General features: G+C 43.4%; 1 protein-coding gene across 10 annotated transcripts in view; it reads right to left on the reverse strand.

Annotated features, from left to right (window-relative positions):
* PPP2R5C (protein phosphatase 2, regulatory subunit B', gamma) overlaps positions 1–12,435 on the reverse strand; it is a 137,896-nt gene that overhangs the window by 73,985 nt on the left and 51,476 nt on the right. Inside the window, exon 1 of one of the 10 annotated variants that reach the window (XM_014549081.1) lies at positions 10,269–10,305. The exons of the other annotated variants lie outside the window; for them this stretch is intronic. Coding sequence (XP_014404567.1) covers positions 10,269–10,290 — 22 coding nt within the window. The 5' untranslated portion in view covers positions 10,291–10,305. Of the gene's footprint in view, positions 1–10,268; positions 10,306–12,435 lie in introns of those variants that run through there. 10 annotated transcript variants of the gene reach the window in all.

Below are 12,435 nucleotides of genomic sequence, written 5' to 3' on the forward strand. Positions count from 1 at the left end.
AACCGGCCAGGGCTCTCTGAGGCTTTTTTATCATGTGCTCACAGGAGCTGAATTTAAGAAAGTGAATCTCCAAGATTTGAGGACTTTTTCTCAGAGCTTTTTGGCCTAGTCACCCTGAAAGAGGAAAGGCTAGTGGTAGTCTACTAGAGTGTTAATTTCTGACTTTCCCAGCATACAATCAAGATTCACTCCTCTAATCCCCATTCAGACTCCTGATAAACCAAATTAGCATCTTATGCATAAATCCTTTGCACAAATGCTCGAAGCAACCTGACAGCCTGTGAGGTTAAGCAGCCATTATATGACCTCATAATTGAAGGGACTCGGATGCCAGGACTGACGTTTCACCTACGAGTCTGGGAAGAGTGTTTCCCTTGAGCCATGTGTCTTGGAACCACCGCCTGAACCACAGAGGAAAATACCTCTCCAGGTTAAATTACTGGTGGCCACAGACATCAACAGCTACACCTAGATGCCTTATCAGGATCATTTCATGTCATAATCTTTCTTCATCTCCTTTTTCTGTGAAGACTATTTTTCGTATAGATCTAAAAGACCACGTCTTCTTCCTGAAACTGGCCTCAGTATCGCTGTCACTGCTTCTAGCCTCATGTGTGACATAACTGTCCTGATTGCACCACGTGGTTAATCAGAGGACTAGACCATTCAAACTCTGGAATCAATGAAGACAGAAGTTAAGCCAAAGCACTCCCAGCTGTATTAGAAAATTTGAAAGAAAACCACTTGTAGTACTTCAATGCTTTAGACAGCATATTTACAAACATCATGCTGCCTGATCCTCCTCACAAGCCCATGAGAAAACTCCGTTTTGGAATAGTTACTTCACTTGACAATAGTTGGGAGAGACAGAGCTCAAACTCAGGTCCTCCCACTCCATCACACTGTGTCCTCTCCAAATGTAAGTAAGGGAGGAGGGGGCTTTGGGGCTGGGTGATCAGAGCCAAGAATGAATGCAAAATTAAGCACAGTGGGTTACTGCTGTGGTAGTTTCTGAAGAATTAATAAACCACATAATTAAATCAGTTGTTTTAGGCAACTTGGTGATCCCGTAACAACTTGTGCAAAACTTTCTGAGTCTAGGAATCTACTAGCTGACCTTCAGTAACCCATCTCCTTAAAACATCTGCTCCAGGCAGACCAAGCTGGCCAAGACTGCTCACACCAGAAGGGTGGAGGCTGCCTTGGAGCAGGAGTCCCCTCCCTGCCATTGCTAATGAGAGCCCCAACACTAGCCAGTTAGCAGTGGTGCCCACCTTGAGCACAGGAGCAGGCCCAGCTGCAGGTTTTTGCACCACCTGGACCTCCCTACCAGGCAGGTTGGGCCAAGAGTAAACAAACAACTTGATTAGCGGGCAATGTTTTGGCCAAATTGAAGCTTTTCTCCTGAAAACTGAAGCTATCAACCATCAGTTTTCACTAACTGGAATCTGAATTTGGAAACATGGGAAGAATCAAGCAGATCAAATCATCCATTGTCACTGCTAACATTATGGATTTTAGTGTGTTCCAGACTCTGTGCCAAGTTCTCTCACATTCATCTCATTAAAAACACACAACTATTCCATGGGGAGAATTATTATTCCCATTTTGCAAATGAAGAAGCAGGTATTCAGCAGGTTAAGTAACTGGCACCAGCCATAATATCGTGGAGCAGAAGTGAAGAGACAGGCAGAGAAATTACCAGGGGAATGAATCGCCAGGAGGTGGAGGGGCAGGGATAGAGGCCACAAAGAGGGAGGGAGCTGTGAGTTGCGCTGCCAGTGACCCTCCCCCAGGCTGCCAGGATCCTGGCTGTCAGCCTCCAAGTGCAGCTGCAGTGCTCCTGTGCTTGGAACCAAATTCGAGACTGGAGAGGCTCTTCAGAACAGCCTTCAAGGAGTGAACGGGAGGCCCCCCACACTAGGCATTCACCAATGGCTTCTCGATTTTTACCACAACTGTGACCAGTTGTGCTATTATTTACTTGGTGCTTTTCTTTAAATGAACACTTTTTACTAAGCTCTGACCTAAGCAATAGTAATCCAAGAAATCATGATTTCGATTTGCTAATTATATACTTTATATTCATCAATAGAAAAATATTAAAACAATGTTCAACTCTGATCACTAAATCATCTCCTATACCCCTGGTGGGGTGCATCTCCCATGCTTGGGAATCTGGGGCCACCCACGGAATAAAGAACAAGAACCCCTAATTCCCCTAATTCGTAGATTTCTCTGTTGACTATTACCAGTCAACACAGTGCAGGATTTGGAGTCCTCATCACCTGTCCTAAAAGAGGATCAAGATCATCCTACCCTTATTGTACATTCTGTTTCTCTGACTGAGAGGACAGCCAGACAGACAATTCCTCTCAGTCTCTGCTGATCCCCTGGCCAGTCTTTGGTTCTATAAAATGAAACTGTTTAGAAACCCAGTGTAGGAATCTCTCCACCAATCTCAGGCTATCAATTAATTCTTTTCAGTTTTGCCTTCATATTTACATTGTAATATTGCTGCTAATTTAAGAGTATCTTTGGACAAATTAAACTGAATTTTAACAGGCTCATTCTTTTACTTATATAAAGAACGTACAATGATAGGTAGCATGTCCCATCTCAAGTCACACAGGAGGTGAGCATCTTCCTTTGCGCAATGGTTTTAGCATCACAAACTAGAAGGGAGCCAAGAAGATGCTGTGTCCACTGGCCCATGAGCAGCATACACTTTTTCTGAAACTGTGCTGAAACTCCAACTGGCCCTCCAAACTAGTTTTTAGTAAGCTTTTTTCTTTTAATATATGTTGCATATATTCTAACATTTTAGGCCATATCAAAATTCTTTTGTGGAAGTAGCCAAGATATAAATAATGTCATTTATAAATGCATAGCATGTGTTAAACAGTAAGACATCATAGGTGCCAACAAGAACTGTATTTCAATTGTGGTGAAACAAACAAACAAACAAACAAACAAACAAGAAGCAGCGCATCGTCCCCCAGAGCGGAGCTGAGCGTGGCGCCCTCCTCGGGCTCGGCTGACACCCTGGCACAAGCTGCTTCTCCTGCTCACACACACACTTCTCCGCACATGGATTGTGGGCCTCACACTTTTCACCTGTGTGACAGCTATCAGACACCAAGTGCTCAGAAACATGCGTGGAACAAACGCATTTAAACAAGGGCTCAATGCGCCACACTACTGGAACCCTGTCTGTCCACGCCGTTTGTCCTGCCTGGTCCTCTGACGCCCAATCCTGCAGGGACACTTAGCATTTCTCCATCCTCTTGCCCCTCTAGTTGGTCCCATCTGACTTTCCACTATTGATATTTGTGTCCTTCTAGTCACTTGGGTTGCAAACTTCCTGAGGACAGGCTTTCTGACTTATATTTGTATTTTTTACTTTATGTTCTTGAATTTTTCTTTTACACCTTTAAACTCAAGTAACTATCATTTCAGCCAACCTAACAGAAATCGTGTGTTTAACAGAATAACACAATATGCTGAATTTTCACTAAGTACCTTTGCTAGAATGATCCACCTCATTGGACATACTGCTGCCAGGTCCCTTCCAGACACACCCCATCAGGAACCCCAGCTGGGGCAACATTCTGTTGCTCCAACTTCCACTGACCCGGGTTAGCCTCATAGCAGGGCCAAATCGGGTCAGAACCTTCAAGCCACAACTGAGGACTTGCCTTTGGTTCTGGTGAGAGCAGTGTCAAGTTAGAGGTCTGTGCAATTCCCTTGTGATAACTGAAGACAGCATTGAAATACGTGTTTCAGGGGTTGTGAATATGAGCTGTAACAGCGACCTGGGCTGATGGATTTGGAAATTCTCTCTCCTATGGACTAAGCACAACGAATCTTCAAGAATCAGTAGGAGAGTGCGGCCGGCATGGCTCAGTGGCTGAGTGTCCACTTATGAACCAGGAGATCATGGTTTGATTCCCAGGCAGGGCACATGCCTGGGTTGCGGGCTCCATCCCCAGTGTGGGGCTTGCAGGAGGCAGCCGATCAATGATTCTCTCTCATCACTGATGTTTCTATTTCTCTCTCCCTCTCCCTTCCTCTCTGAAATCAATAAAAATATGTTTTTGAAAAAAGAACACTGGGAGAACACTATGGCATTGTTAGGAATTATACTTCAGTGCTTCTCTGTCATAAATATATCTAACTAAGATCTTCTGTCTCAATGACAGGCCTGAAAACGCAGATGCGTTCTTTACAAAATTATTACTCGCAGATTCTGAGGTTCAGATAATACCATGCATGTCCTAATTTCAGTTCCAGCTCTTATGAGGCAAGAATGCCAAGCAACCAGCTGTGGCAGCAGGGGACTGAAGAGACAACTTCAGAAAACTTTTCTTGTTTATCACTATGGACACTAAACCAGTGTTCGGTTTCTAGGAGCACAATTTCAATCCTGCAAAAAGGAAAACAACAACAAAAGTAGGACCGAACTGCTTGCCCCTGAGGAAATGCAATTTGAAGGCGCAATTAAAGGTGATGGGATGGGACTTGGGGGCCAGGAATTGCCGACATGCGAAGCTGTGTGTCTGAATTCATCCCTGTGTGACCAGGGTACACAAGACTGTCCTGTGACTAGGGTCCGTACACAGAAAACCATCTGAACAGAGACAACACATAACACATTTACAAATGCAATCCAAGTTAAGTGAAAAAAAAATCATCTTTCTTGAAAAAATTCCAACTTTATGAAATATTATGAGATCTTAATGTTCTACGGAAAGTAAAGCACAATCAGTATTTTAGGTGAAGTTAAGGTGACAAGCTCAATTATTTTAGGAAACCAGAAACCTGAATAGTAATGAATGTTCAGATCGGCCCTGAACCCCAAGTCCAGGTGGGGCCCTAACCCAGCATTTCCCCTTTATGGGTTCCTTCTGGACGCAGCAGGGAGAGAAAGTCTAAAAAATGCTGCCCCCAGAATTCATAATAAAGATTTTACTCACACATAATGCAGGGTCGTTTTCTTTTCCCTTCCTTTCTTTTTTGGGGGAGGGGAGGAAAGAGCTCACGCTGCCTTTCAGCATTTACAGAACAGAGCTGGCTGGCTCCCTGCCCTCAGCTTGGTGGCCAGCGTCCCAGTAAACAAGGAGAACAGATCCACTACAGAGTGGGAAGAGAAACTACAGATTTCAAAAGGTGATTTCAAAACTTCAACTTTCCAGTGTGAAAGGCTGGAAAATGTTGGTGGATGTGTATTGTTTCTGAGGTTGAGAACAGGGAAATCTTTGAGTCTCAGTAGAATGTTAAAACAAACCTTCCTGCTATTCCAAAGCAGAAAGTCTGTCTACCTAATAGCTTCTAATGGTTATGCTTTGAGATACAAGTGAATAATGTATGTGTAGCATGTGTATATGTGTGTGTATAAGCATGTATCGTGTGCTCACCTGGATTTATATAACCTGAATAAAACACTCCCCTCCCACTTCATTTATACTAGTATATATAATTATACTAGTGAATAAAGTGGGCTTGAAAAAAAAGGTGAAATTCACATAATACACAATAAACCATTTTAAGTGCACAATTCAGTGGCACTTAATGCATTCACAATGTTGTGTAACCACCACCTCTCTCTAGTTTCAAAACTTTTTCTTTATCCCAGAATAACACCCTGTACCCTGTAAGTGATCACTCCCCATCTTCCCCTCCCCTCAGGCCCTGGCACCTCTAATATGCTTTCTGTCTCCATGAATTAGCCCATCTTGGACATTTCATATAAAAGGAATAAAAAATGGGCTTTTAAGTTATATAAGAGATCTGAAATATTATGTGGTAATTCCAAATGTAAACAAGGTAAAAATTTGGTATTTGTGGTTTAAAATTTTGTTTTGGAGTTAGGATTTCACAGATAGTAAAATTTTGTAAAGAATCTTAAAGATGGACATTGGTTTACCACCCTAACAAATAAAAACATTAAAAAACACACAAAGAAAGGATATTTTAATACTAAAAAGGACAATCTTAGAATAAAGAGTAGTCCTATATACGAAGTAAATTTAGCTTTGTGAAAAACTCACACTACATCACCTCTACTTTTGCTGTGGATGGGTAAAAGCGCTGCCACAGAGCGCACAGGTGTTTGGGGATCTCTGATCCTGGACCACCTTTGGTCCACCTGCACCTACATAAGCTAAGTATGTGTGCTCCCTGGCCAAGAACTTTGATTTTCCAAAAAAGATAACTTTGAAACAAAATGGACTTTATCCCATAAGAATGAAATCTTTTTGATGGACAAGCCTGACAGGATCTAAGCCTATCTTGAGTCCACAGAAAGGATAGCAGCTTCACTAGAGATACCAACATCTGTGTGTGAGTCAGGACTTACTACTTGTCGGTATGGATGTGTGCGCCTGGGGGTTGGAGAGGCAAGATGGCAATGGTCAAAGAACCCACTTTTACAAGGACAAGAGCTCTCAGAGGTAGGTTTCCCCAGCTGGGCATTTTAAATTAGAACATGCATCTGGGGGTTACATAAAGCCATAGGGTAAACGTGATACACTTCCTAGAATACTAGTTTTACAATGCAGTTCAATCATGTTAAGTATTTTTACATTAAACTATAATAGTTATGAAATAGAATGCAAAATTCAATTCGCTTTAAAAAAAATCCTTACCAAAAGATATTTTTTTCCATTGATTTTCAAATATAGTGAAAGGTAGGGAAGAGGTGGGGAGAGAGAGAGAAACATCGATGTGAGAGAGATACATCAATCAGTTGCCTCCTGCACTTGCCCCAACTGGGCCCAAGGATCAATCCTGCAACCAAGGTACATGCCCTTGACCAGGAATGGCACCCACGATCCTTCGGTGCTCACACTGGCGCTCTAACAACTGAGCAAAACTGGCCAGGGCTCAATTCACTTTTAATGACAAATCCTGAGATTTCAGAAACACAGGTTCTGGGGGTTCTTAACAGACCACAAAGGGCCAAGGCCCCGACTCCCTACAGGAAGGGTTCTCCTCTCAGTCAGAGCCTCTGCCAGGGAGAGTCTGGGCCACAATGTCCCCATCTACCCACTCTGAGTGCATACGGGACTCCAGAAAGAGGCCAGGAGTGCTGACAAACTGGCCCTAAAATTCACATGGAAATGCCAGGGAAGCGAACACCAAAACAATTTGGAAAATGAAGAACAAAGCTGGAGGATTCACACTGCCTGGTTTTAAAAGTTCTGACCAAGCTACAGTAATCAAGACTGGTGCAGACATACAGACTGAGGAATAGCAGAGAGTCCAGAAATAAACCCGCACATTTATGGTCCACTGATTTTCCACAAGCGTGCTAAGTCCATTCACTGGGGAAAGAAGTCTTTTCAACAAATGGTGCTGGGAAAACTGGATATCCTTATGGTCCACTGATTTCCCACAAGCGCGCTAAGTCCATTCACTGGGGAAAGAAGAGTCTTTTCAACAAACGGTGCTGGGAAAACTGGATATCCACATGCAAAAGAATGAGCTTGGACCTTTCCCTAACACCATATACAAAAATTAACTCAAGATGGATTGAAGAGCAAATATGAAAGCTAAGATTATAAAACTCTTGAAAGAAAACATAAGAGCAAACTTTGGATTAGGCAATGGTTTCTTAGATATGACACTGAAAACACAGCAACAAAAGATAAACTAGATAACTTGGACTTCATCCAAATTAAAAACATTTGTGCTGCAAATGATACCATCAAGAAAGTGAAAGCCAACCCACAGATTGGAGAAAATATTTTCTATGCTTATCTATAAGGGACTGGCATCAAGATTCAGGGTGGGGCAAAAGTAGGTTTACAGCTGTGAGTACATGAAACAGTTTATTCTTGTATTAGTATTAATTATTGTACCATTTTCTATACAAACAACTGTAAACTACTTTTGCCTCACCCTGAAGACTTAGCTGTGACGATGTCCCGATCGCCACCCTTGATCGTGCCCTTCAGGCCACTCCACACTCCCCAGTCTTTGGTCAGCTCCCTCTTCGTTTTCCACACTTCCCACCTCACCTCCCCCCTCAATTTTCTGCACAGGCCTCCCCTCTTGTGCCACCAGGAAAACAAATCAATTAGGCCCTAACCTCACCAACTTTCTTTTTAAATTCCCTTCCTGCCCCAGAAACATGTGAAAACCCTTTCGGCTCTTGAAGATGACACTCTACTTTCTGGTTTTCAGCAGACCTGGTTTTCACAGCCTTAATTCACAGATAAGAAAGGGACAGGGCTGACTGTAAAGCAAGCATGTCAAACTGGTAGCTGGCGGGCCGTGAGTTTGACATGCTTGCTGTAGAGTGACAATGTTTGAAATACAGCAAAACTGGTTCATTCGACTAAATGACACACAATGACAGGTCAGCTTCACCAGAATGATACCCATCTGAGTGAGGCCCTGAGTAGAATGTTATGGGGTGACTGCCTTGCTCCGTCCCCTTGCATCTGCGTATGGCGCCCTCTTAAATGAAGGCAACACCTGACCAGGCCGGGCAGGAGCGGGAGCCAGTGCTGGGTAAGAAGGGGCAGAGCTCACCTTTGGCCAGGTCTCACATCCAAGCCCAAGCTCTCGGCCTTTCGATGCTGTGTTCTAGCCAGTCAACTGACTGGAAGCACAGCGATAATTCAAAGGTGCAGAGAGAGCAGCCCGTGGCTCTGACTGAGGACCAGCCATCAGGTCACGCCTCTGACTTTGAGTGCTCTCCCTTCTTATTTAATTTCTTGAATAGAAAATATGTTCACCCGGCCAAATACACACGCAGTGAAAACCCGCCATCCCACCACCTCAGGGATCACTTTTAATTTCTTTTTTGTCTTGTTTCACTTAGAACCTTAACACATGTCCCTCCAGCCCCTGTAGTGACAACGTGGCCAGATGTCCCCACTCCGCACCCCCACCCCACCCGCTCCACTCAGTCGCTCCCTGACGCTGCAGGTCCATAAAGAGTCATCGTTTACTCAATATAAACCCTTTTCCAGGGTTTCTTCTTGCCACACCCACACTACACACTCCCCAGCCTGCTGAGTGAGTCACCCCTGTCCCCAACTGCTCTCTGGGACCACCACTGAGGTGACCCACCACTGAGCTGATGGAGTGGGACTCCTGGGAGGCCCCACCCCTGCCCACAAGCTGCTGTCACCCCTGTGCCTTGTGAGGCAGGAGTGTCTGTGATGGCACAGACGCTCAGCGCTGAACACAGCCAACGTCCAAGGCAGTGACTTCTAAATATGTGTTAAAGGAATGAAACAAAGCTTTCGGTGGCTTTTGTAAGGCAGAAGGTCAAAGCTAAACTGTGTTCTCCTTTCTATGTTCAGTATATTCCACAAAGTTTTCCTGCCTTTTGGATGAATTCAGTTAACTAAATTTTTTGTTTTTGTGTGTTTTTTTGTTAATCCTCACCCGAGGATATTTTTCCCATTGATTTTTAGAGAGAGTGGAAGGGTGGGGGAGAGACAGAGAGAGAAATATTGATGTAAGAGAGACATATTGATTGGTTGCCTCTGGCATGCTCCCCGAGTAGGGCCGGGGATTGAGCCTACAACTTAGGTGCATGCCCTTGACCGGAATGGAACCTGGGACTCTTCAGTCCGAGGGCTGACGCTCTAACCACTTAGTCATACCAACTTAACTAAAAATTTGGGGTCTTAATTTTGACCTTATCTGGCACAACAAAGAGTGTAGGGCTACTATACCAACAGGGCTTAAATCAGCAAGAGCGCACATGCTGAGTGCCCAGAAGCAAAGAATGAGGAAGGGGAACATTTGTAAAGCTTTATGTAAATCAGAAATAGGATCATAGACCTTTTTTTACTACAGTGTAAACAATCCTTCAATTGTATACAGCATCAAGAAATAGTTCTGTTTAGTACCGGCTCCCCTTGGACAAATGCCTCTCTTAAAACAGCCAGTTTTTAGATAAAGAATGCCTCTCTCCCTGGCTCCCCAAGAGCTCTCTACTGCCTCACACCAACAGAGCAATATATCTAACCAAACTGAGATTACTCATGAGGAACCTTTAGTAGCAGCCAGGTTATGTTTAGCACTGAAATACTCTCCTTGGCTATGTTGAAAATGCAACTTCAACATGACTCCCTCAAGATGTCCAAAATCCTTAACCCAAGTGCAACACTGTCATGAGGGCCGTGTGTCTTCAGAGGTGCTGGGCTACGCTAAGGGACAAGGGGGCCCTTTGGGTTGCTAGACAATGTAAGGCTCAGTTGAGTTAATTTCATCCACAACCACGAACCCCCAAGGTACAGCCTTACCTTCGTGACCCAGAATCTGCATCTCTTGTTGTTCTAGATGACACCATAAGATCAACTAGCCTGGTTTCAGCTGCACTGCACTCTACACGGCTGTATAAACCGAGAGCACAAAGTACTGCGTGGCTAGATTTTTGTGATAAAGGAACCTGCAGGAGCAGCTGGTGCGTGCTCACGCTCAGAGGTGTGAGCCCACAGCCTGAGTCAGAAAACCCAGTGCTCGCTTGCTCTCAGTCACCAATTCCTCCTGGGACCTCAGTCAAGTCGGGAGCCTCTCTGCTTTGGTTTCCACAACTGTAAAAAGGGGACTAATAATACCTGTTTGCAACTCATAGGAAAGAGGACGGTTAATGAACACTTGCAAGGAGCTTTGAAGATTAGGAAGGTTCCTGGGTGCTAATGACAAACTCGTCCAAGCATTCTCCTTTGGGCGTCCATCGTGCTGAAGACTGGGAGTACCAAAGTGCCCTCAGTAATCTGCTCTTCTCAAACAACCATAAAAAACTGGAAGAAATGAGTGACAGCCAGGCTTGGTGCAGCAGACTTGTGCAAGATGGCAGACACTGAGCTGATCAGCTCTTGGGCTGCCCGCCTCAGTTCCACACACACTGAGCTGTATAAATATTTACTCAGGCGGCATGTTGTAGTTACTATGGATGCCACAGTTAAAGCTATTAGGCTGGTAAGTTCCTGTTTCCTGCCAAAGAACGCTTTACTGAACATGCTTCTTAAATTTCTCTTTATTATTGTTTTTAACATTTAAACGTGAAGTACAGTGTAAAAATTATTTTAGGGACTCCAAATCTATCTTACATTCCACTTAAAGACTTTCCTTTTTCTTTTTTTTCTTTTTTTAAATAGAGAAAAGGCTCAAATAAACAATGCTGAAGCCCATCAATTATACTAAATAAGACTACAGACTGAACTGGTTTTTATAAGTTGCTTTCTGGCTTCACATAAACACAACATGCACACACATGTACTCCCCCCAAATATACTTTTCTAACCCATGTAGGCAGGACAATCTATATTCATTTAATTAGATACCTATAATTGCAACTCATATAAGAAATGCAAAAATTCAAGATTAATATGTATTTAATGAATGCACAAAACTTAATGAAAATGGAGGACTCATAACCACTGACATTGCACTATTTGAATAAGAGACTTCACATGTTTTAGAAAAGGTCAGTTTCAATACCTGAAGGCCTCACCTGGAAAATAAATGAGATAAAATAAGAAAGAAGGGCTTAGGAAGTAGGGAGAGAGGAAGTAAAAAATTTCAGAACATCATAAGTTTAACTGTGGCTTAAAGTGTAAATTTAAGTTAACCTCTGTTTAAGATGGTTACTTCTTACTTTTCCAATATGTCACTTGTGACTTCATTTGCAAAGAAAAAAAACTTTTGAATTTATTTGTTTTACAAAGAAACCCTCACTCACTGGATAGTCACTTCAGGTTTCTACTGGCATTCTCTCTCTTAACTAAGGATAAAACAAAGGGAGAAATCTGTGCATTCTCACTGTGCCTTTTGTCCTTAGGGACACCAGGAATGGCAATCTAAGCTTCTTCCGTTCAATTCCCTTGAAAATAAGTAATTTACTAAAATGTCCACAAGTTCAGGAAGGGATGGAGACTTAATCAAGGACCCCAATAAGGGACACTGTTAGGTAGGCCTTAAACCCAGATCTGACAGCTCCAGATTGTGGTGTGACTGAATCTAATTTAGGAAGGGGTGTGTGTAGGGGGTGGGAAGAGGGGAGAGGTGGGTCACTAAATTAACAAGACCTCAATGTTTTCAAATCTAGTAAAATATATTTTTAAAATCTGTTCTTCAATTATAGTTGACGCACAATATTATATTACTTTCAGGTGTATAACACAGTGATTTCAAATTATATACCTTACAAAGTGATCACCCCATAAGTCTAGTACTCACCTGACACCGTACATAATAATTACATTATTATTGACTATACTAGAGGCCCGGTGCACAAAAATTTGTGCACTGCGGGGAAGGGTCCCTCAGCTTGGCCTGTGCCCTCTCGCAGTCTGGGACCCCCCGGGGGATGACCACCTGCTGGTTTAGGCCCACTCCCCGGGGGATTGGGCCTAAGCTGGCAATCAGACATCCCTCTGGCAGCCCGGGAGCCCTCGGGGGATGTCC

Source organism: Myotis brandtii, unplaced genomic scaffold (genome assembly GCF_000412655.1).
Source record: "Myotis brandtii unplaced genomic scaffold, ASM41265v1 scaffold535, whole genome shotgun sequence".
Classification (NCBI taxonomy): Eukaryota; Metazoa; Chordata; class Mammalia; order Chiroptera; family Vespertilionidae; genus Myotis; species Myotis brandtii.